The sequence below is a fragment of the Lynx canadensis genome, chromosome D3 (assembly GCF_007474595.2).
Source record: "Lynx canadensis isolate LIC74 chromosome D3, mLynCan4.pri.v2, whole genome shotgun sequence".
NCBI lineage: Eukaryota > Metazoa > Chordata > Mammalia > Carnivora > Felidae > Lynx > Lynx canadensis.
The window spans coordinates 4,787,106-4,812,211 of NC_044314.2; the positions used below are offsets into that span (position 1 = coordinate 4,787,106).

The following is a 25,106-nucleotide window of genomic DNA, read 5'->3' on the forward strand; positions in this document are numbered from 1 at the left end:
GGACCCCCCCCATCCATTCTCAGTATTATCAGGATTTTAGGACTGATTATTTCCCTATGAAACATTTGATAACGATTTTCATCACAATCTAAAAATTTAAAATAGTTAAGATGACAAGTGCAGAGTATGGGCAGCCATTCTAAATTGGCCAAAGGGTTTACTGCCTCAGTTCTTTATCCTGAGGTCCCCACCCCTCACCCCAACAGTGTTCGCTAGCTTTCTTTTTGTTTTTGTTGTTGTTTTTTCTGCCTGAGGTCCATACGTGCCCATTCCTGACTTCGTAATATCGGTAAGGCTTTCTAGATAATTTCTGGTTCTCTCAGTGTTTTGTAACAGTGTAAGATCATAGAAATATTGAGAATGGGATATTGAGAATGCACCTCAATGTAATTTATTTAGGCAATAAATGAGAAAAAAGGAAGAGAGAATTCAGAAAATCTTATGGGGCTTGAACTCTCTGGAAAGCCCCGGAGGAAGGTCTGGAGCATGAGGATATGAAGGAAGAGGATGGGTGAGGGTGGTATGGGCTAGGTAGAAAAGAAGCTGGTATTTCCTATTCGAGTCTCTTCTTTGAGGGGGAGGATTCTGTGTTATTTCTTCTTAATAGCTAGGAATGCATTCTTTTTCTCTTGTTTCCTTCTATCTCACCAAGGGATGATGCATACTTTCACGAGGGAGGTAGGGAAACCTGCGCGTTGATTCACAGCGTGTGAATATGGTTAACATGCCAAGGAAGTTAGGTTCCTGTACCCTTGGGTCTCTGGATTCATTTATGTCACGAGGACTGTGGTAGCCAGAACATTTCAGTTGAGAAAACGGGAAGGTAGGGGTGCAGTTAGCCTCTTGTACGGGACAGGTGCCAGTCACCTTCTGTCTGGAGATGAACAGCCAGTTTTGTGGGTAACTTCTAGCTTATGTGTTTGCCCACCTCTCCGATCTCCTCCCCTCTCTCAGCATGCCTTCAGAAGTGTTGCTGAAGATCTTTTGCAACTTGGATGCTGTGACCCTGCTGTGTACGGGATGTGTGAATAGGCGCTTTTACCATCTGGCCAATGACAAGTAAGGAGAACACCAAATCTCTCTATCATCTTTTGATGGCGTGTTGATGGAAGTCATGAAAACTAGTAAGACCTTTTAAACCGTTTTTTGAAATTTAAAGTAATTTCAAAAGTGTGTTTAGACATAGATGGAACATGTCTAATACTGTAAGTGGTCAAATGATATTTGATAAATGATAAATGAGATTTGCATTTATTTGCTTAAAAAAAAAGAGTGTCTTTGCATGAACTGAAAATGCTCAAACTTGCTATTGGGGTAGCTGTTGTCTCCTCTGTGGAAGAATCTCTCTGTCTGTGTCCATACCCACACAAGTGGGTTCAAGGCAAATAAGCATGTTTTTGACAGTAGTTCTAGAATGGACGTAGAGTGATTTTTGTGTCTCTTTCTTAATGACTCTTTATAAGAGGTGAAGACATTTCACCAAAGCAAAGTGCAGTAAGGCATTTTTCATGAGAGAGATCAAGTATCCCAAACTGTAGCTTTTTGGAGTGTTCTTACTTTATTTAAGGATAGAACTTCAATCGCTTGGATAAGGTGATCGATTACAAATTGCTTAGTATCTCTAAATATCCCCTTTTCCCACTGAACTTCATAGGCCCAGAAGGTACAGGCTCTGGGCGTTCCAGTGGATTTGGGCCACACCTCTAGTAATATTCCTTGCATACTTTTGTTATTAATTACATGCCTGTCCCACTTTCTTGGGGGTTGTCCTTTAAAAATCTGGGCTTCTGATGGAATTATCCTCATGTTTGTTTTCTTTTTAAAGGAAGTACCTTGGGGCGCCTGGGTGGCGCAGTCGGTTAAGCGTCCGACTTCAGCCAGGTCACGATCTCGCGGTGCGTGAGTTCGAGCCCCGCGTCGGGCTCTGGGCTGATGGCTCAGAGCCTGGAGCCTGTTTCCCATTCTGTGTTTCCCTCTCTCTCTGCCCCTCCCCCGTTCATGCTCTGTCTCTCTCTGTCCCAAAAATAAATAAACATTGAAAAAAAAAATTTTAAAGGAAGTACCTTAATTGCGTACATTGAATTTTATTTTTAAGAGTCATAGTCTGATTTTATAGTGAGACTTCAAAAAGGGCATGTTGACGATTGAACTGGTAAACAAGTGTTTGTCAACAGTATTTGACAAACATGGTATTGTCAATGCGGTATTGTCAATGATATTTTCTAAGCGTTACTTCTGGAGAGGGCAGGAGTGCCTACAGTAGCCAGTTACACTGATGACTTATGGCGAGACCTGTTTGGAGGCTTGGGGTCTCCCCGATGCCCCCCTTACGTGGGGGGAGGTTGCTCCCTCCCTGCGGGTATTGCCTCCCTCAACCTGAGCTCCAGGCTCCGCCTGCGTGGGGGTAAGGGGGAAACTTGTCCAGGCTGGATTGGGATCATCACGTGGGGCTTTTATTTTCCAGCACTCTGCGAAACACTTTATCAGAACGTTAAATTGGCCCCATTTTGTCAACAACTTGTCTGATTGAAGTTGTTCTGTGCCTGACTGGTAGTCAGAATAGCTAAATATGCTCTTGTCCTCAAATCCACCTTAGTTTCTTTCTGTCTTTCTTTCTTTTTTTTTTAAACAGGACGGGGCATTGGGTGATCAAGAAATAAATGTGTCTGGATTTTGAGTACTTGTTAAAAGCGTCTTAGGCCTGACATTTTTGCTTTATAAATGAATAAGCAGAACAGTCTCCACAGTATTTTAATTCTATGGGATGTTCTTTTTGGACTTCGCTATGGTAACTGCAGTAAGATAATGGTGTGTAAGTGGCTCTTCGCACAGATGTCAGGTGTAGCTGTACCTGAAGGTGTGTGGGGCTCCCGCTCTGTGTCCTCTCCAGGCACTGTGTTTTGTAGTTTGCGAGTGCGGGCCCACAGACAAGAATAGAGTCAGCTGCAGTTCATGTGGTGCTGATGTGAGAGATTTGGGAACACTTATGTGGAGTAAAATGATGAGTAAAATAAATTTTGAAGAAAATATGAACAAGTTTTTATGTAAAGGGAGTTTTAAAAATTGCCTACGCAAGGGATTTTGGCAAAACGGTTTCAGATTTACCTAAGATGTACTCAAAGAATCGTCATTTTGCAACTTGTAGCTCACGTACGAAAACTCAGAAATTTCCGAACTGAGAAATACCTTAAGGCAGAAAGCTTGGTGTGAAATGATTTTGTGGGGTGAGAAATGATTTGAAAATGCATACTAGAGAGTGATGTCAGTAGGGATCTGATTATGCGTTTGATAGAAAATGAGTTTGATGGAAAGTCCACGTCCGACCTGGATCAAGGGGACACGTCTGCAGGTCGAATGTCTGAGAAGTGCCCCTTGCCGCTGTGGTTACTGCTGGGTGACCCGAGCACTTAGGGCCCTCCAGAGTGCCCTGGCATCTCGTCTGGACCTCCTCTGCAGGGGCATTGCCTTCTCCCAGCTGCCTCTTGGCCATTGGCCATTCCGTCCCACTGCACTAAATAGAAATGTGGAGACATGAATTAGCAAGTAATTACACTTATGTACAGCTCACCTTTTATAGTAGGAAATTGATTTGAGCCCCTGTCTCAGTTTCCCCTAAGAGAAGTTTGTTTCTTCCCCTGAAGGAGAGCACCGAGAGAGGTGCCTTAGGCTCACTTTGGCCCCTGCTAACCGCCACTGCTCCTGTGACGTCTCGTCTGGGTGTGATGAGCGGGAGGGACACAGGCTGTGGATCAGGGCTGAATTTGAATTCAGCCTTGTGGCTGATTGGCTCTCGAATTTGGATAAATTACTTGGTTTCCTTGAGTTCATTTCTCTGTGACTGAGGAGGCCGGGAAGCACAGGGCGTGAGTGCGTGAGCTCTGGTCAAGGCTGTGTTGGTGCAACCCTGGGTCTCCGTCTCCTCGGCACACACAGGCTGGCCCGGGCCAGGTCACTTCCCACTGGGCCTCATGACATTATCTGCCGAGGGGGGGACCATAATGGTAGCTACTTCATGGGTTTGTTGACGATTAAAGTAGTTAATGTTTACGAAGTGCCCCAGTGATGCTTAACACTGCACAAACAATATTAACTGGTTTTCTTCATTTTTTGCATTATGCAGGGAATTTTTTCATTTTATTCTCTTTGTGCAAACGTTGCATGTTCATTGTAGAAAAATTAAAACGTGGAAAAGGAACATACAGTTCCGTTGGTGTTGGCATTTCTCTGTGTGTGTATGTACATATACTTCCTTTCCAGCCTTTTAAGAAGTGTACGTATTTAAAATAACACAATAGGAGTCACTTTGTTATTTTTCTGTAATCCCTTATTCAGTGATTACTGTAGGAAGACAGTGGTTTGGATGATGTCAAATGACAGGAGGTCACTCATTTTAACTTGACCAGGGGCAACAAGCTTTTCCTTTTCGTACAGATTTCTGGGGTCAGTGGATCTGGGACACTCCCCTCAAACCACGGTTCACTCTAACACGTGAATGACTGTCAGTGTTCAGTTTGCTTTGTTCATGGAACCGGACTAGTTACAAACGATTGTGCATCTCTGATTTAACGTGTCACTTCGGCAGGCACATGACTGTGTCTTTTAGTTAACGACGTTCCTCTTCTCCCCCAGTTTTCTTTGGATCAGGATCTATTCAGCGGCCTTTTCACCTAAAAGATCTAATTGGAAAGTTAATTCAGTGGAGAAGACCGCTGGATCTGTGAACGTGCTGTCGGTTAAGGATAAAGAAGCTGGGTACTGGAAGAGAGAGTATATTGCAAAGCAGAGAGCACGTGTGAGAGCGGCGCTCGCCCAGGTGCTCAAGCCTGTGAACCCTTACACGGGCCTGCCGGTGAAGACCAAGGAGGCCGTCAGGTATACAGCTTCCTCCCAAGCTATGGGCACGCCGGGTGCTCGAGGGTGCTGTTAACATCTGCACGTGTGTTGCTTTAGAAACAGTGATGGTGTGAGCTCAGAGTATTGCACATTTAAGGACATACGTGCAGTTTATACCGTGCGGGGACTGTCTCTTGGTATTTTCCTGTGTTTCTGTGCATCCATAAGTTATATAGTGTTTTCCTATTTCACATACACGGTCTGATGTGTTCATGAAAAGCAGAAATCACCTAGTCATCTGCTGCAGTAAAGCAAGAGCATCCAATGCGTCCTTCCTTCGGGGAAGAACTTTGTCTCATGTATGTATTGCCAGTTCCGAGAACACAGTAAATGTTCAATGAGTGTTTGTTAGGTGAGGAGAAAAAGTCTAAAGAGAGGACCATTGATGGAATGAAAATTTATGTCAGGCACTTTCTGAGGACTTTGGCTTTGGCTTTTCAGGAACTAAATACTTTAGAGATGATACATGAAATTGACTTTAGCATTTTTTCTTTCTGCAATGAGGCCAACATTGTTAGCTTTTCTTTCTCCAGAATATCTGGTTTAGGTTGGGTAATTATATTGAAAGAAAAAAATGGAAAAGAACACATCATGGAGCACATTGACCTTTCCATAAATGACTCATCAGTGACGATTATGTGGTATGGCAAAACTTGGCCACGGCTGGCCACATTGTCAACCCTAGATTTGTATGGTGTGACGCCAGTTTTTATGGACCAGTCTAAAACCCCCTCCAAAAATGGGTAAGTATTAATTCTACAGAAGCTTTGGGTGAGAACATCTTATATGTAAATACTAGTTGTTATTATTCTTTTTTTAAAAAAATGTTTATTCATTAGAGCACGTGTGTATGCGCAGGAGGGGCAGACTGGGGCCGAGAGGGAGGGACAATCCCAAGCAGGCTCTGTGCTGTCACCACAGAGGTCACTGCTAGTCTCCAACTCATGAATTGTGACATCATGACCTGAGCTGAAATCAAGAGTCAGATGCCCAACCAACTGAGGCACCCGGCTGTCTCCGTTGTTACTATTCTTGTAATTTAAAGATACCGCCAGTGTATTTTAATTTGATTGCATCTTCAAGACTTCTCTTGCATTCTGGATCACTATAGAAGAGAAAAAGAATGGATTCATCACATTTATGATTAGATCTAAATTTAAGTTCCTCATATCTTGGTTGTCTGTAACAGAGAATAATATTCTAGTTAACAAAGAGAATAATGTTCTAGTTAACAGAATTCCTAGGTGATTGATAGCTAACCTTTTGAGCTTTTTAGTTTTAACCATTTTGAATCAAAGGCATATAAAACTATTATATCTGGGCGCCTGGGTGGCTCAGTCGGTTGAGCGTCCAACTTCGGCTCAGGTCATGGTCTCGCGGTCTGTGAGTTCGAGCCCCACGTCGGGCTCTGTGCTGACAGCTCAGAGCCTGGAGCCTGCTTTGGATTCTGTGTCTCCCTCTCTTTCTGCTCCTCTCCCACTCATGCTCTGTCTCTCTCTCTCTCTCTCTCTCTCAAAAATAAATCAACATTAAAAAAATAAAAAAAAACTATTATATCTTTCTTTTAGTAAATGGTACAGTAACCATAGTTTAAACATTAGGACATACAGTACTGCGTAGTTATTTTTATGTGCCTCTCTGTTGAACTGACCAGATGTGTGACCTTGTGCAAGTGGCTCAGCCTTTCTGTGCCTCAATTTTCTCATGTGTGAAATGGGGTGATGATGACGATGGCGACGAGTATTTAGCACGTGTGGCTGCTATGAAGACCAGAAGGGGCATCAGTCAGATTTGTGTGTCCTTATGTTCTGTCCTGAGGGGCTCTGTGCTGCGTCCACGTGTATTCGAAGTCCGTCCTGCTCACTCTTCTCGCCATTAGTCACTTTCTCCTAAGAGCTAGATGCTGCCGGCTGCGGCGTCCTGACTTCCCGAGCGAGCAGGCACAGCTTTACATCGAACGCATGGAAAACATGGGTTGTAGCTGCCTTCTCCAGGCTTGGTTTCCTGCCCTCAGCGGCCCTCTCCACGGCCCTCCATCCTCGGACATTGCAGTGCATTTACCACGTCACTGTTCCTGCCAGCCCGTGCGCTATGGCTCTACCTGTGGCTTCTCTCACCCGTGTCCTTGTGATGGCAGGTGTCGTCCATGGCAGGACAGCTTTCCTTAATGGCTTCCCTGGACTCTGGACTCATTTTTGCAGCTTGGTAACCAGGACCTTGTTTTTCTTCTGCAATCTGGGGCTGGTCCTTTGAGGATCGTGTCAGTGATCGTGCTTCTGCTTGTCATGCTGGGAGTGTGAGGGCGTTTCACTTCTTAGTGTTGGTGAAGCCAGGTTTTATCGTATTCTGAAAATAACCTTAATGCTACGAAGGATAACATGTGAATTATCTTCCCTGATTATATTACTGAAGGTATTTTAGAAGCATGTTTACTTAAAAAATTTTTTTTATGTTTATTTATTTTTAAGAGAGAGAGAAAGAGACAGAGTGTGAGTGGGGGAGGGGCTGAGAAGGAGACACAGAATCAGAAGCAGGCTCCAGGCTCCAAGCCGTCAGCACAGAGACTGATGCGGGGCTCGAATACACAAACTGCGAGATCATGCCCTGAGCTGAAGTTGGACGCTTAAACGACTGAGCCACCCCGGCGCCCTGGAAGCTTGTTTACTTTTTAAAATGGGACCTCTATTTGGATAAATCTCTGAAATTTCATATGGTATCATGATGGACACTAGATTTTTCTAATGCAGTATTTAGGTTTTATGCACTATGAAGTTATGTTTGGAGAATCAGTCTATAATCTCTGTACTAATTTGACTGAACAATATGTTACTTGGCATATCATGAAGTATTGTTTATATGCATTAGGACAACATTGTTAACGTCAATTAAGATGGTCACGGAAGACGCAGTGGGTAGTGTTGAACAGTGAGGCTCGGTTACAGATGCTGTGCTTCTGACAACTGCCATCCAGGTCGGAAATACTGGATTCTGTGCGGTGACAAATGCTAGAATTCATTGGGAAAATTGATTTCATGTAATTTATTTCCATTAAAACTCAGTGGACTTCAGCCAGCATTTGATAAACTGTGGAGAAGAGACACTAGAAGTGTTTTTTAGGAATTTGTTTTGATGGGCTCTTTTATTGCAAGTTTGAAAGCAAATGTGTTTATCATGCAGAAGTACAAATCGTCGTGTGCATCTGTGTTACAGCAAAGGAAAAACTTGGTTATTTGGGTCTGTTTTGTTTCCTCCATGAGGATTTTTTCAAGAACAGTGAAAGCCTTATTTGTGTAATTTGCAGTTTGAATTTCCCTGTAATTTACACCTTTCTAGTCAGCTCATTAAATTTTCTGTTCTGGAAATGTTCTCCGTTCTGTGGTTTATGCTATACCTCCCCAAATTTGGGAGGAATGTTGAGTAGGTATCAGCCTTAGTTGCTCTCTCTTTAGCCTGTGAGGCCAAGGCATGTGGGGACTTAGTCTGCTCTCTGTGGAGTCGGCTTGAACGGCTCTTGAGCCATGGCGACGACTGTCCCTACTTAGGACACGTTGAAGAGTGTAAGAGGAGGGTTTTCACACCTCCGCCCGAACTCGTCTGTCTGCACTGACAATCATGGTGGCAAGGCTACCATTTCTGAGCACCTTAGGGTTGGCTTTAAGGTTTCAACTCCAGTTTCCCTGAGGCCATACTCATGTTCCTAACCGTGTGGCTTCCTCCCAGTGTATTCTGTCTATGCGGAGTATACTTTGAGATCGTATGTCACACGCATGTTCACTGACCACATCCCCCAGGCAGTGTAGTTTTCTGTGCCAAAAGTCCTTTGAAAATTGAGGGAGGAACCAAGGTAGTCTGGAAGCTTCAGGTCTTCTTCCCACCCCCATGCCTCTACTTTGAAACAGCTGAAGTCCTTTGTTTTCTGATTCTTTTACTTAATGAACATTTGAATACCTGTCTCCTGCCAGCGTGTGTCTTAGGTGCTGGAGGAGAACACTTGGATGCCATGTGGCCGCAGCTCCTTAGGGACTTTCCTCAATGCTGAGCTATGCTAATTGACCATTAAGATCTCATCTCCTTTATAATTTCCTGAACTATCTCTAGGTCCTTGGAAGGGACATCTATATTTACCATTATAGTGCTTCTAGAATGTTTCATTCTTTTTTTTTTTTTTAAATCTCATGATGAATAGCAGAGTTGTGTTTCCTTACACATCTGAGTTATTACTTACTCTCAGATAGTAATTCTAATATAGAGTTCACAGTGGATCTCCTCCATGAAAATCCTCAGGGTTTTGGACTAAATTCGTTTTCCAATATTAAAATTTTCACTCTGAGTTATCCTTGATAATAGCTTTAAAAGGTATATATATCTGCTTCCAAGAGCCTACTGAGACCACCTGCTTTTTTTTGTCACTTAAAAAATATTTCATCTTTGCTTATGCCTTAGCTTCCTTAATTAGGGATACATACAGTTACAATACATATGAGAATCTACTTTTTTTAAAATTTTTTTAACGTTTATTTATTTTTGGGACAGAGAGAGACAGAGCATGAACGGGGGAGGGTCAGAGAGAGAGGGAGACACAGAATCTGAAACAGGCTCCAGGCTCTGAGCGGTCAGCACAGAGCCCGGCGCAGGGCTCGAACTCACGGACTGCAAGATCATGACCTGAGCCGAAGTCGGACGCTTAACCAACTGAGCCACCCGGGTGCCCTGAGAATCTACTTTTGACTGTAGCATTGTGCCGGGCTCTGAGGGGAGGAGAGCAGAAGATGATTGTTCCTCACCCTCATGGTTCTTCCACTTCTGACTGGGCCATTGAGTTGACACTAAGAGTGAGGAGGAGGGGAAAGAAACATAGTTGGGCGAGAAATTTGGGTGTATCCATTTTCCTTTTATTTACATGAATGGTTTGCATCCCCTGACCCTCAACACACCGTTCATTAGCAAGGTGCACGTTATTAGCATGTTCTTCAAAAGTACTTTTAAATACACTCAAGAGAATTGATAACCGCAGGTGTGAAAGCTCATTTCTCTCCTTCCTTTCTTTGGCATGGATGTTCAAAGACCTCGGTGGCATTCTTTAATTGCAAAGTACAATCTGAGTAACTTAACCGAATCCACCATGATTGGCGGGGACAGACTCCTTCGGATCTTCTGCCTCTGCCCAGGCCTGCTGGTGGGGCTGTGGAAGGTAAGACTTGGGTCCCTGCCTGTGTGATGCCACCTCCCTGCCCATTCCACATTTACTCCCTGCTGTGCATGACACCAGATGTGAGGTCCTGAAGACTCTTCACTAACGGCATTAATTCTCTCTTACCAGTTTTGCTTTTCTAACTAAATGGCCCCTTGTTGTGTGGAGGCGACTCTGTTCTCCTGTTGTAGATGACAAGCTACCTGTTCCTGCCTGGATGCTTTTGTTCACATTAGACCGTTCATATCCTGAAAAATCTCACCCCGTCTCCTTCCAGTCAATCCGTGCTCCTTCCTTCCTCTTTCCCAGCCTGCGTCTGCCCAAGTCTCTCATCCTGCGTGTTTAACCCAGTCTCCCCTGTGTTTCTGATCCTGTAGATGTGGCCTGGAGTGTAACCTGCCTATCCTTTCCCAATTCCTCTGGAGTTATTTTCTGGGCAGTCACTCCAGTGAAAAGCAAACCAGTGTGATGTTTCTCTGTACACCACACGTGTGTTGAAATCTGTGGCTTTGGCCTGTGGGTGTTGTAAGACAGAAGCTCACAAATGTGATTTTGAGGATAACAGCACGCGTGTATAAACAATGACTAGATGGAACCACGATCAACGGCATCGTTCTCTTGACATAGCTTTGTCTTTCTCAACCTGCTGAGGCAGTCACTGTCCCTGTGCTCGCCGCACGAGGGTGACTTGTGGCCTAGGTGCCAGTTTGCTTACTGGCTGTTTCCTTGACTGGGATTCACCAGTCTGTGCTGGCCTGCATTGTTACAAGGACCCTGGTCCGTCCGATTGTCCTGGCTGCCTACTGCTGGGTGGTGCCTCAGGTCGACCTTTCTGGGGCACCTACACCAGTCAGCGTCGGCTGTGAGCTTGGAGAGAAATGGATGTCTGTTCCTCTACAGTCACGTTTTCTGCTGCTCAGCCTGGTGGGTGAATGTTTTCATTCCCACTGGCTTTGTCAAGTCAACAGGTTCTCAAGAGAGGAATGTATCCTCATGGAATGCCACTCATGTTACGTATCTGTGGCATTACCCTTGTATGTTTGAGGGCTTTACCAGTATCGTCCCTCTGTAGTTCCAGAACCTGGAACTAACAATGTATATTGTCACAATCATCCTGGCAGAGTGTTTTGATATTTCACAAGTGCTGGGTTGTTAATCCTTTTGGTACCGCACGCACTGCACGTTTGGGTGAATTGTGGCCCTGCTGTCAGTTGACAAAGAAGTCTTATTGGATAGTAATAACGTATTAGCAGCAAGAATGCGTTGGTACTGGGGTAATCTTAACAGTTACAAGAAACTGTCTATCTGTAAGATGAATGTGCTGCGATCTTCACAATGACCTGGTGAAAAATTAAAATATTTCTGTTGAAAAATGTCTTCTTTCTAATTAACTTTTCAGAGGGAGGAAGAACTGGCTTTTGTTATGGCAAGTCTTCATTTCCATCAGCTTGTGGAGAAGAGCACGTTAGGCTCCGCCACCGTGTATGTATTTCCACATGGGTCTATTCACGCTTTGTACAATGTGAAGGATTAGAAGTTGATATCATCTGAACATCCTGAGAATAGCTACAAAGATACTCTGTTTTTAATCAGTAGACACAAGCCAACGGGCATAGTTACTTAGCTGTGGCTAAAATAATTGGATTATTTGTGAGTACATACTTGCTTTCTTTGTTCCGGGTTAAGGATTTCGTGCCGAGTGGGGGCAGGATGGGTCCATCACTGCAAGGTTCCGGTGCATCAAGGTGCTCGCTGTGCTTGGCGCTCTTGTGCCTTTTCGTATCTTGCAAGGCCTGCAGTCGTGGTTTGCTTAGCCCGGCACTGTGTGTGTCTCTCCATGAATTTGCAGGTCTTCAGGTGGGGAATATGCTTTTCATTTCACTACAGCTCTCAGACTCTTTTTTTTTTTTTTTTTTAATTACCTGAAAAAGTAAAGCTCTGAATGTTTTTGAGTTTGTTACCTTATGTAGTAAGGTTTTTCTTATTGAATAAAACTTGGTTCGTCATAGCATTGGGTCTTCTGCCCGACTTCCTGACCTGTAGGTCTGTTCTTTGGTGCATTTTCCTGCTGAGCAGCTCTGTCCTCTGGTGACCTCTGTCCTCCAGTGACTGAGACCGCTGAGGAGCAGGGGTGCCTCCTAGAGCCGCTGCGCTGGGCAGATCTCAGGAACACTTCCGCCCGTGGGTAACTATGGAACTCATGCCTTTGCCCGTTTTTAGAGACGTTTTAGAGAAGTTGGTGAAAGGAGCACAAAGTGTTTCTTTTGAGTTCCTGGTGTAGAGGATGACTGGGAGGAACCTTTTTGAGGATTGACAGGAACTGGTGTTTAAATGGATGCCGATATTTTTAGAGTATTTTCAGTTCAAGCATTTTGTCTCTGGTGTTGACAAACCTGTGTGTATGTTTTGTTTTGCTTTTTAGCCCCTACGAGCTACCTCCTCATATCCCCCTTTTGGATGACAACCCAGAGTATGGACTGCATGGCTACCAACTCCATATTGATATGCACAGCGGTGGAATTTTCTACCTGTGTGGTACATTTCGCAATCTCTTTACCAAGAAAGGTGAAATAATTGAGTTTTTGCTTCAGTATTAAGTTAAAAGATTAGAGACAGTAGGGGACCAATTTTTATATCTGAGTTAAGAATAGTTTCTTAACTGATTATCTGTTGGCTCTCTGTCTTCCTAGACCCATACCTCATTCTAGGACTTGTGAAATACCGTGGCTGGATCTAGTCTCTTTAGCTTCTGGCTCCTCATCACCATCTCTCTACCTTCTGGAATATTCTCTACTCATCTTTTCTGCTGATACTTCCCTTACTGTTTTGCCCTGCCATGCCTCTTCCCCTGCCCGAAACTTCTTCCCTTCTTTCTCCGAGGAACTTGGTAAACTTGCCCACAGAGCCAGTGTATCTCCTGCCCAGGATAAGAATAAAGAGAAACCACCCTTCTGCATGTACTGCATCCATGATTATCATGCTTACCAATGCTGAGACAGAGACTAGAGTAGGCAGTGAAGGGAGGGGACCTCAGCCAAGTTAAAGGGAAGAAGGAAGTTTGGTGTAAAGAACTGTATGGATTCAAGTTTCACATTTTTGGTGATAAATTTCATAGGGGAAATTTTATACTCCTTTTCTGAATACCCTGTTCCCCCAAATTGTTTCATCTAATAGATTTGGCATCCATTACTAATCCCCTGCCTACGTCAATTTCTTTTAGAGTTTAGAAAATGGTGATTTTCTAATTATGTCAGTATTTCCACGTTTATTAGCTGAGGTTTTGTAAAATACTTCCCCGCATCAACTAGTGAACTCCTGGAGTGGCAGGGTAAATGCTTGAATCCTGTCTCTTTTGGCCACCAATGTTCAGATTAAGAAATTGATGTGATCTTTACCTCCTGTGGGTGGAAATTATTTTGGGTGTGCTCCCTCTCTTTCTGTCTTTGTTGTTTAGTGTTATTGTGGATTTTTTTTTTTATTAAATAACTTTTTAAAATGTTTGTTTATTTTTGAGAGAGACAGACAGGCAGACAGACAGAGTGGGAGCCAGAGAGGGCCAGAGAGAGAGGCAGACAGAATCTGAAGCAGGCTCCAGGCACTGAGCTGTCAGCACAGAGCCCAGTGTGGCGCTCGAACCCGCAAACCACGGGATCATGACCTGAGCTAAAGTCGGATACTTAACCAACAAGCCACCCAGGTGCCCCTTTATTTAATAATTTATAGATAATTATAGACATTATTCTTTTTGAGGCTAAAATTGTCCTTCGTTTGATCAGTGGGATCTAATCCAAGCTGGCTGCTGTGTGCTTTTGATACAGCTCCGTTAGTCTGAGTCTTTGCTTTTTGACCCAGGGTATCTAGGTTTTTCTATGCTTATTAGCATTTCTATTAGAAATATGTCACATCTATATATTGACCTGAGGTGAATTGACAACCTTTATTGTTGAATTGTCGTATCCAAGAATGTGGTATGTTCTTTGTTTTGTTCAGAGATACTTTTATGTCTTTTAGGGTGTTTCAGAATTTTCTTCATACTAGTTTTGCTTATTTTTTATTTAGGTCTTTAGTACTTCATTTTGTTACTTCTTTCCCATTATATCTTCCAGTTGGTGTGTAATATTTGGTGTGGGTTTGGTCTCAGTCACTCCTGATCTCATAGAATAAGTTGAGAAGTACTCCTGCCTCTTGAATTTTTTGGAGGATTTTGCATAGAATTGGTAGCATTTCCTCCTTAAATGGTTGGTGGAATTTACTCGGGAAGCCATTAAGGCTTGGAGTTTTCTTTGTGGGAATGTTTTTAACTACAGTTTCAGTTTCTTTTATAGACATAGGGGTTACTTAGGTTATCTGTTTCTTCTTGTGTGAGCTTCGGTATTTTGTGTCTTTTAAGAAATTTGTCTAAATGTTAACTATGTTAAGATGGCCCAGTGGGTTAAGCAGTTTTTTTTGGCCTGCTCCTTCTGTTACAAATTTCTCCGTGAATGTTGACCAAATGATGGATACCTATATCCATGATCTTATTAGAGATTGCAAAAATAATGTTTCCCTAGTCCTATTATTCCTTCTATGTCTATTATCTGGAATTCTTCTATAAAGAAGAGTTTTCTCTTATCAACTATTTACTTAGCTGAAGTACAATTAGTACAGATAAGGCAGGGTCCATGTTTGAGCCTTTCTCTTTATTTATAGAATAGTGATTAATGCTCTAACAGTCTTCAAAGATGACTTAGAGGTTTTTGTGGGAGGGGGTAGTGTTACTGTGAACTCATGGGTGGAAAAATGTAGTCTATTTTCAGTCATTATTCCCTTTATAGTTATTGTGCTGTGCAAATTGTCCTGTCATGAGTCATCCTCTTCTGTGTTCTTTTGACATGACTCTAGTCATCTCTGGTAGCTTGCTTGCGTTCTAACACGAGAAGAGACCTCAAGCTCATTTTACCCATTTGTTGCACAGATCTGGAATTATCCATTTTTCCTAGGAGCTCTGGCTCCTTTTAGTTCCCACCACACTATGGTATTTAGAAGCCAAAATCTGAATCCTGGAGATGCACCTTGCTCTCGGGTTTTTATTCCTTTTAGGGTTTTCAGCAGGCAGGGCTAAGAAGTTTGCAGATTTTTTGTAATGAGAAGAATCAAATCATGGATATGTTTAAATATTTTAAGGTTTTTAATTAGCTTCTTTGACTATACTTGTATCTCTTTTCTCACACCAAAAGTCTTTGTTGCAAACAACATCAAAATATATAATAATTTAAAAATAACAATACTGTTACTAGTAATGAACCCATTGAATATTCTTTTAATTAATATTTTTTATGGTTCTTTATGGGTTTAAGATAACATCATGCCAGAGGTTCAATATCCTAAAATAATTATTCTCTGTGTGGCTGTAATGCCACTTTGACAAAATCAGAGTGATTTTTTTCAGTTGATTCTTTATTTTTCAGGATTGCTATGCTTCTATTTTTACATTAAAAAATTCACATCCCACATTTACATGGTTTATAGTTGAAACTATAAAACAAGGAAGTTCAGAGGTTTACTTCTATCCTTATCTTTCATCCCTGCTCTCTCCCTTCCCCCAAAGGTGACCCTTCATATCAGCCTATGGCATATCCTTTAAGTGCTCTTTTCTGAATATATAATGCTATACACCAATGTATTTATATTTCTTCCAGTTTTTTTTAAAGAGGCATATCATATAAGTTCCTTGCTTTTTCCCATTAGTAATATATTCTGGAGATTACTCATTAGAATGACAGAGAGATTTTTCTCATTGTCTTTTTTTTTTTTATTTTTATTTATTATTTATTTATTTATTTATTTTTTTTTTTTGGACAGAGAGAGACAGAGCATGAACGGGGGAGGGGCAGAGAGAGAGGGAGACACAGAATCGGAAACAGGCTCCAGGCTCCGAGCCATCAGCCCAGAGCCTGACGCGGGGCTCGAACTCACGGACCGCGAGATCGTGACCTGGCTGAAGTCGGACTCTTAACCGACTGCGCCACCCAGGCGCCCCTCTCATTGTCTTTTTAAACCAGCTATAGGTAGGTAGTTTGTTAACAGTTTCTTGCTGTGGTTTCTAGTCTCTGCTCTTACAGACAGTGGTATAGTAAATTGCCTTGTTCACACATCCTTTTATATTTTGCCAGCTTGTCTTTGGAGTACTTTCTTAGGAATAGGACTGCTAGATCAACGGGCGAATGTACATATAATTTTGAAAGACACCATCACATTCCCCTCTATGAGGGCTTATTTCTAACTTAATAGGGATAGGCAGTTAATAAAATGTTTTGTTACTAGGGATGTTTGTTCTAGGTTTGATTATGTGTTCATTCAAGGCATTTGGTTAAGGAACTTTCTATTCCTAAATTAGTTGGATTTTTTTTTTTTTAATTGGGAATGGTGGTTAAAAGTTGTCAAATCCATCTGTGGGCAACGATCGATGATCATATGGTTCTTCCTCCTTTGTGCTGTTAATGTAGCAAATTCCATCAGTGTATCTTCTAATGGTAAACGCCCTGGAGCCCCTGTGATAAGCTTCTCATGTTGTATGTATACTTATTTTTAAGCTACTGGTTTCACTTATTTGGTATTTAGTGTTTTTCCATTTACGCTCACAGATTAGAGTACTTATAGTTTCCTTTTTTTTAAACATGCTTCTGATGTGGTTATAATGAGGTTTTCTACTTTTCATTGAATCATTTTTTAGTATTTATATGATTTCCTAGAAAATCACCTGTTTTCTTTAGGTTTGTTTTGATCTTTTTCAAGCTTTTTGAGTTGGCTGCTTGGGTGATTTAATTTTCAGAGTTTCTTTTTTTTCTTTGGTGCCCTTTCTGCCATGCCCAGAATCTTGGAGTCTCTGAATCAGGAAGGAACTGAAAGGTGATCACGAGCTTGACTTTGCCCTGCAACCTCTGATCTGGGCTCTGCCCCAGGAACAGCCCTCCCAATTTTATGAAGGTGTGAGAGTTCTGCCTCTCTTCTCTCTACTTCAGCCCTTTTAACTTTATTCTGTTATTTGAAATAGAGAATAAAATCTCCTCCCTCTTTCTGGTATGTTCTTTTGAGGGTGCTACTAACGGGCCACAGTCTGTACCCAGGGGACAGCATATGCCCTCTGGGTGGTGTTAGTGGGGAACTTGGTCTCTCTCCCTCCCATGGCTCCACCCTTATGTCCTCAAGCGCCCTCTCACTTCCAGCCTTTCTTATCTAATACAATGTACACTCTCCTTGAGCGCCTATTGTAACCCCCAGGGATTAGGTCTGTTAGGTCCCATCCGTCTTAGGGGAGAACTTCAGAGAGAGGGCTCACCCTCTCCTAGTTCTAAACAGCATAACCTTGATTAACCTTTGTATGCATTCTGTATACCTAAACTGTGCCCTCAGTAAGGATGATGGTGTACAGAGAACACTTGTGAGTGCTCGTTATGGGTTCTTTCTGCGTGTTTTATATTTATATTAATTATTCAATTTGATCTTCATAGTGAGCTTGGGAATTGGGTACTGGTGGCTGGAGCTGGTCGTGTAGGTCCATCCTCTAAGTCTGTGTAGCTCACCCACAGGCCGGTCTCCACAGCATGGGTCTCAAGCACAGGGCTGTGCCGGCTTCTGTGTATTTGTACTTTTCAGTGGCATGCTTCTAGAATCCGCGTTCCTATGTGTGTGACTCGTGTGTCTTTTCGAAGTGTTGGCATCACAGGGGTGGTCAGGAAGGGCCCTCTGTGCAGGCTTGCGGGAGCAGCCTTGAACCACTTCCCGTTCATGACAATAACTCGCTGGGGAGGCCGGACAATTAGTACAAGACGCAAGAGACTGAGTAAAACGAAGGAGGGTGGGGAGCTGAGCTTTCATCTGTTTTCACAGTAAGAAGACAGATTTCCTCCTGAAGGAGACCACTCAATGGAGATGCATTTCCTCTGCGTGTGGTTCGGTGACTAGGAACCAGCAGAGGGCGCTGTTGCCATCGGCGTCAGCTTGCAGTTTAGCAAAGTGCAAGCTGGAATGTCCTCTAAGGTTTTTGAGAAACTCTCTTGTGGTACCATGTGGTATATTTAGTAAATTCTGGCTGTGTCATTGCAGTTGGGGATGACAGCACTTTGCCCCTGTTTTTTAAGAACACTGTCTCTCCCTCTCAAGGATAAAATGTTTGATCATCGCGTCCCTACCCTTGAGGTGTCTCTGTCCACTGTTTGCCGTCGGTGAGATAGGAGACCTGGCCTGATTGTAACGAGGCCATCTGTAGGGGGTGGCGGGAAGTAAAGGGGACAAGGCCAATTTGTTTATGTGATTCATTCACTGACAAAGGTTGTTGAAGCAGGAGATGTGCCGGGGCACAGGGCGTAGGCATGTCGGACACGGTGCCTGCCCTTCCCCCACTTCGGTACAGAGAAGTCTGCCGGGCCAGGTGACAAGCACGTGCGGGGGACTAGGGAGTCCTGGAGGTTTCTGAGGAAGGGCAGACCACGGGGAGCTGGGGTTGGAGTACAGGGACCAGTGCAGCGTGGAGACAGGTTAGTGGGGATGGTCTAGACCAGTTAGCGGGAGTCATGGGGCAGTGGGAAGGGCTGTCCTCAAATACGACACGGCTTTACAAACAGAGCCTGAATTTGGTCATTTGGTAGGACGCTTGCCAGAATTCCATCTTTAAATAAGATTTCTGAGGATGTGCCACTTTAGTCCACAAATTACCACAGTTTTATTAAAAAATCCCAGTGGGAATTTATTCAGCTTACAAGGTTGAGTCTAAAATCCATCTAAATACACATATGTGCATCGGGGATGGGTGACAACATTTTTGTGTTAAAATCTTAATTGTGAGATAATCTGTTCTTTTCTACACATGCTGCATTGTACAGGCTGTGGAAAAACCGTAAAACCCCTGCAGCCACCCCACAGTTTAAGAAATGGACCATTCCCAGCAACTTTGGAGCCACCTGTGTGTCCCTTCCTGCTGGTTCTGTGTGTTGTGTTAACCACCGTTCTGCATATTAACTCACTCTTTCTTTCTTTCTTTCTTTCTTTCTTTCTTTCTTTCTTTCTGCAATTGAACTTCTTCGTATTGTGAACTGACACAGAGAAATGCATAAAACAGATTCTCATAAAGCAAACACCTGTGTGATTGCCATCCAGGTCTTGATTAACTTTTGAAAATGGATAGTTAAAGGGACCGGCCTTTCCTGATGTTAAACACTCTAACCAAGAATGTACAGCGTCCCTGGAATGGATCTTCTTTTGTGGTTCCACAGTCTTTTGTCAGAGGATTCTCATACATGTGGGACTTACAGCAAAGCAATTACTAGCTTTCCATGATACCCCTGTGTCTCTGAGTATATCTTCATCCTTCAGAGGATGTGTTGTATCACTTTGCAATATTAGTATAGAATGAGTTGTATGGAATCATTTGCCTAAGAGGCTTTCTGGAATTGACTCTTTAGGGACCACGGACAATCAAAGGTTTCACGCCATGTTTATATTCAGATGGCACAAGCCCAGTGAAGTATCAGACTGGGTAGTGGCCAGTTGAGACGTTCTTCATCTCTGTCAACTGTGTTTTCTCTGAGCAAGATACCCCCGTGTTCTGTTTTCTTAACTTTGTCTCATGGACTTTGCTACGGGGTCCTTTGGATTTTTAAAAAATTTTTATTTATTGTCATTATTTTTACAATACATGGTGCTAACCACAGAGCAGAAGACCCCGGTTAGTTCTTGGCGCCTGAAGTGACACCCCTGACACACACAGGTGGGAAGACCAGGCCGGAGCTGGCTCAGCGGAGACGCGGGGGTGTGTGTGTGGGGGGGACGAGCACTGCCTCCGTGGCCCACCAGCAAGGCCCCTGAGCTGGGCGCGATGTCCTCATCACCCGAGGCCGCAGCTGATGCCTCTTGACTTTGAATCCCAAACGTTTGTCCGGGTGGGGCGTGGGGGCTGAGTTCCCAGGCTGGTGATGTACAAGCCCTGCTGTATCCTTCACCCTTCTTTGCCCCTTCAGGTCAGAGCAGGCTCTACTCCCGTGTGCTCAGGGGGAGCCAGGGACGCCATTTTATAAGGCATTGCTCAAGCTTTCCAGACACTGTATGGAGAGGGAGGAGTTTCTGCCTCTCCGCACCACCTTGTAGTGAGTAAAAGGATCTGTGTCCTTTCTTGTCTCCCTAAAGGTTTGAGCCCTTCCCCTTGGCACTTTGTCCTATTCCTCCCCCACGGAACTGAGACGTTTTCTCTTTGTATTTTTATGTGTTCAGCCACTTTGACAAGTCATGGCTGTGACAAGAGTGTTCTTGAAAGGATCCGTATCATCTGTGTTCAAAGAAGAGTTTATGATTCCTGAGCCTGCACACATTTGCTACCTGCTTCTTTGTGTGTTGTCAGTAAAATCCAGCTAATAGGCAGTTTAGGAGAAGAAACATTTTGTCACCTGAATTGGATATGTGAGAGGCAGGGGTGGGAGGGATAAACAGTGAAGGAAATACTGGAGGAGGAGTTCGTGAATGAAAATGTGAGTCAAGCGTATAGAAGTGCCTCACGTGTTTTTCTGTCTTTCTGTGCTCTGTTCTGGATTCGTGGGTGCACTGTTGGCACTGGGTCCCCAGGACCAACCCCAGGTTGAGCAGTTTGCTAGGAGGACTCACAGGACTCAGGATGTGTATTATTAATGACCCACATTTGGTGGAGTGGAAGGGTACGGAGCAAAATCATCAAAGGGCAAAGGCGGGGGTGGGGGTTGGGGGGTGGGGAAGCGCCAAGGACAGCGGGGAGTCACCGGGATGGGCTTGTTTTCTCCTGCAATGAGTTGTGAAAACACAAGTTGTGAAATGTTGTCTACCCAAGGAGAAGCTCATTTAAAGACTAGTACCTGGGGTTGTGCTTGGGGGCTGGTGAGGCAGACACCCTCTGCCTGGAGCTACCCTGATTCCAGACCCCCAGAGGGAGGGATGTTCCGCACAAACCACGTTGCTGGTAAAAACTGTTCGGACGCAGTGAGCCGCTTGTACGGGTTAGGAAAGACGAGGTGGGGATGCTTCCAGAATTGGAGTGCCCAGCGGCCGTGGGCCGGCCGGCCAGCAGGCCTTCTCAAGAGTTGACATCCCCGGGCTGCTGTGTTAACTCTGCCCTGCACCACTGTCAGTGAGCCCTGTGATGGGAGTGTGGGCAGCCCAGGGAAGGAGCCGGCAGCAAATAGTCCCACTGCACTTTTGCAGTGTAACTAGAGCTTGAAAAAGGGCATGTCAGCAGTGCAAAGCAGCAAGGAGTGTGTATTTTTTGATCTTTGTATCAAGCTAATTATTGCCAATTTGCAGAAGCTGAAGGAAAAGCGTTTTGCCCAGGACAGTGCGTTGTAACCTTGTTACTGGGATTGAGAGGGAAAGCAAGACAGAAGAAGCAAAGGGACAGGATTCTTCAAGCAGGCTGCTTCTGGCATCTGCCTTGTTGAGTTGTTCTAAAGATGCATTTAAAAACTAGTGTCTTTTTATTATAGGACTTGAAAGTTCTGAATAGTAAAAGTTTGTAAAGAAGCAAATAGAAATCACCCAGGACAACTGTTGTCTCTATTTTAGTCCATTTTCAAATATACAGCTATATTTATATCTGTGGACCACGTTACGTGAGCAATGCCACAGTCTGCTCTTTCTCCTCACCGTCACATCGTGGGCATTTTCCCATGGCACTAAACTGTTTTAGCAGGTTCATTCTCGAAAAGTTGTATGACCTCCCACTGTTTGGTTTTATCATGATTTATTGACCCAGTCTCCTAACGTTGGGCATTTAGGTCTCCGGTGTTCATGATTGTAGCACTATCGTGATGAGCGTTATTTTGAAGAATATTTGATGATTTGAGAACTGAAAGTGACATCCGATTGTTTTAAATTAACCTGTGCCTTTGAATGTTAGCTTGACTGTTTAAACAAGCTGTTGAATACAGCAGAGGGTGGTGGCTATTGTAGTGGCCGCTGGGTGGGCTGTGTGAAGGGAGCTACCTTGGCGCTGCGTGTGGCCATGGACGGTTATCACTGTCCTCTCTTGTAGGGGGCGGCCACGTCAGAACCTGCCTTCCAAGGCTCCTTGAGGCTCAGGGAGGTAATAACGGTCGCCTCCAGGATGCCCGGCCATATGCTGCTGTTTGTATATTTCTCTTCTGATTGAATTTCCATGGGTCTGTTCAGTTTGATTGGTTCCATAGTTTCGGTGACTTACAGGAGTTCCATTCATTGAAAATATTTTCTCCATTTTGTCTTTTCATTGAGTGTATGTTGCTTTTGGATCTCCCAAAGGTTTTTGATTGTATGTAAACCCATGCTTCCTTTTGGTTAACATGAAATGTATAAAGTCTATAGATTCCCAAGCCCTTCCAAGGACTGTCTCTCTCTGTTGAGAATCACCATACCCCTTCTTCTTGTATCCCCAGCAGGCAAGAAGATGTTTCAAGCTTTACTTGTGTATTTTCCTTTTACGTTTTTTTATTTATCTAAGTAATCTCTACCTCCAACATGGGGCTCAAACTCAGGACCCCGAGGTGAAGAGTCGCATGCTCTTCAGATGGAGCCAGCCAGGGGCCCCTCTTGTGTCGTTTGTTATGAAAGTATGTGTCCCTCCCCCCCCATACAAAATTTCTTACTGATGATTTTTTATCTAGGTTTTCTTCATTACTTTAATCCATTTATTCTATTAGGTGTATTTAATCATCACTTGGCCAGATTTTTAAAATATCTCATTTGGATTTTGATGAGATTTTCAATAAATGTGTGTGTTAATTTGGAAGGCATCGATCTCTTCTAGTTAGGGTTTCAGACTCTCCTTCTCCTTAAGTCTCTGTCACTGCCCTTGGGAGGAGTGTTCTCTGTGTGGACCCTGCACGTTTCTCTACTCACTGATGCTTCCTTTTTGTGTTGCCCTAGTAAATTCTTTTAGGTTATGTTTCCATGATCTGTTAGATTCAGGCTCTTTCCTACAGAGTTTCTTCAATATGGTCTTTGTTAAAATACTGATTAAATAATACATGTTCAGTCCTTACTCTGTAAGACACAGTAGAAAATGTTGAGGGGGTAAAAAGAAGGTATGGGTTTCAGAAACTTCTTTTTTTCTTCCAGAAGGGTGGGTTTCAGCTCTTCAGCAGCAGAACCTGATAAAGCCCAGATAACCTGTCTTTAAAAGAGCTCTACTTTTAAAGTTTTAATAGTTTGTTTCAGATATTTTTCATATGTAGCACGTGAATCTCATTTTTATTGTTGTGATTCCAAAAATAAATGACTTGTTTTGTTCTCTGTGTTCCTTGATGCTAATTACTTTCTATGTTTATAGGCCAGATTATTCTAAGCATTTATCATAACTGGAAGGCATTAGAAATAGTACAGTCCTGTCTGGATGGCGATTACCTATGAAAATTAGAACAGATAATTCTTTACAGCATCTTCCTCATTGGTTGTTAGTACATTTTTCCTATTTTGTCCATCCGTTGATCCCTTATGAAAAATCAGCATTACAGATTACTGTTCACACAACAGGAGAACCCAGATCTTTATATCTATTATGTCAGAGCTCATCAAGAGTAGGTGCCACTCTACCTGGAAGCGAGACAGGCCACATGGTTTGTGGGACCCAGTGCAAAATGAAGCCACCGGGCTCTTCCTTGGAAATGTAAAGATGTCACAATGGTGGCAGCAGAGCCCAGGGAGGGCCCTTCTCATCTTTTCTTGCTGTTCTGGACTGTGACTTCTGTTTGAGATTTGACCTCCGATTTTGATTTGTTCTTTCTCTCTGGCGATTTGAATTTTTAAAATCATTTAAAGGGAAGGTAATGAGGTCTTTGTTTATATTTTCATCTTCAAGGATATTGTTTAGATAATACATTGTGTTTTTTTCCCTAGATGTTTATTAAGGCAATTGTGAAAAGTAGAATCTCTTACTTAAAACAAGCCGTTTGAGGAAGGGAAGTCTAATAAGAAACATAAGTAATGGGTTTTGTAGTTTTTCCACTGGTATGAATTTAGTCGTTGGTAAAACTTAGATCTTCAGGATGTTGAGCTTAGAGTCACTTCTCAGATCACAAACATGTTACCATCCATGATTCCTGGGTTTTTTACAGACCTCTAGGGGTTTCTCCTGATTTCTTCTGGCTCTCTGTTCCCTTTCTGGCGTCATTTTTCGGGGCACACAGCCTGGGTTTTACAGATGCAGTCAGACTACCTGGGGACCTTTTCCTTGTTGCCCTGTGGCCTCCCTGCCTCAATAGCTAAAGTACTTCTTCTCACCTTGACGTTGCTTTCCTCACTTGAAGGCTCCCCGGTTCCTTGGGGGAAAATCCCCAGTGCACGTCCGTTGGCGCTCTCAGACTCGACTTACCCCTTTTTGCTACTCAGACATCTTCTAATCAGCTCATAAGTCCCCTTTATATTTCATGTAAGACTCTTTAAGTATGATCACCGTCACCGTCCTGCTCTGTTCCTGGTTCTTGGGCTCACTACCTGCTGTGCTAAGAAAAATCGTCACCTTTGTGCTTCCTCCTGATCTTCCTCTCTCTTCTGCCGCCACATTGTCACTGTATTACGGTCTCTTTGTATTCTTGGTTTTTTTTCCTGTTTCAGAGAAAAAGATGTCCCACTTCTTTCCAAAAAGTACATCCCAATTTCTCTTCCTAAATATATCTGCTCTTACCTGCTCTGGGCCCTGTGTTTAGCCTTTTCTCTCTTGGCATTGTCTCAAATCTGTTTTCCCATCATCTTCTTCTTTTTCACTCATTAATATATTCATATTTTCTGACTCAAAAATTATTTTATTTTATTTTTTTTTGAACGTTTATTTATTTTTGGGACAGAGAGAGAGCATGAACGGGGGAGGGGCAGAGAGAGAGGGAGACACAGAATCGGAAACAGGCTCCAGGCTCTGAGCCATCAGCCCAGAGCCCGACGCGGGGCTCGAACTTACGGACCGCGAGATCGTGACCTGGCTGAAGTCGGACGCTTAACCGACTGCGCCACCCAGGCGCCCCTCAAAAATTATTTTAAAAGAACCAAAACACTTCTG

General features: G+C 43.4%; 1 protein-coding gene across 1 annotated transcript in view; it reads left to right on the top strand.

Moving 5' to 3' along the window:
- Positions 1–25,106, top strand: part of FBXO15 (F-box protein 15) — a 49,128-nt gene that overhangs the window by 9,196 nt on the left and 14,826 nt on the right. The window contains exons 3-8 of the mRNA XM_030292201.1: positions 955–1,059; positions 4,630–4,872; positions 5,427–5,636; positions 9,958–10,084; positions 11,484–11,566; positions 12,507–12,649. Coding sequence (XP_030148061.1) covers positions 955–1,059; positions 4,630–4,872; positions 5,427–5,636; positions 9,958–10,084; positions 11,484–11,566; positions 12,507–12,649 — 911 coding nt within the window. The remainder of the gene's footprint in view (positions 1–954; positions 1,060–4,629; positions 4,873–5,426; positions 5,637–9,957; positions 10,085–11,483; positions 11,567–12,506; positions 12,650–25,106) is intronic.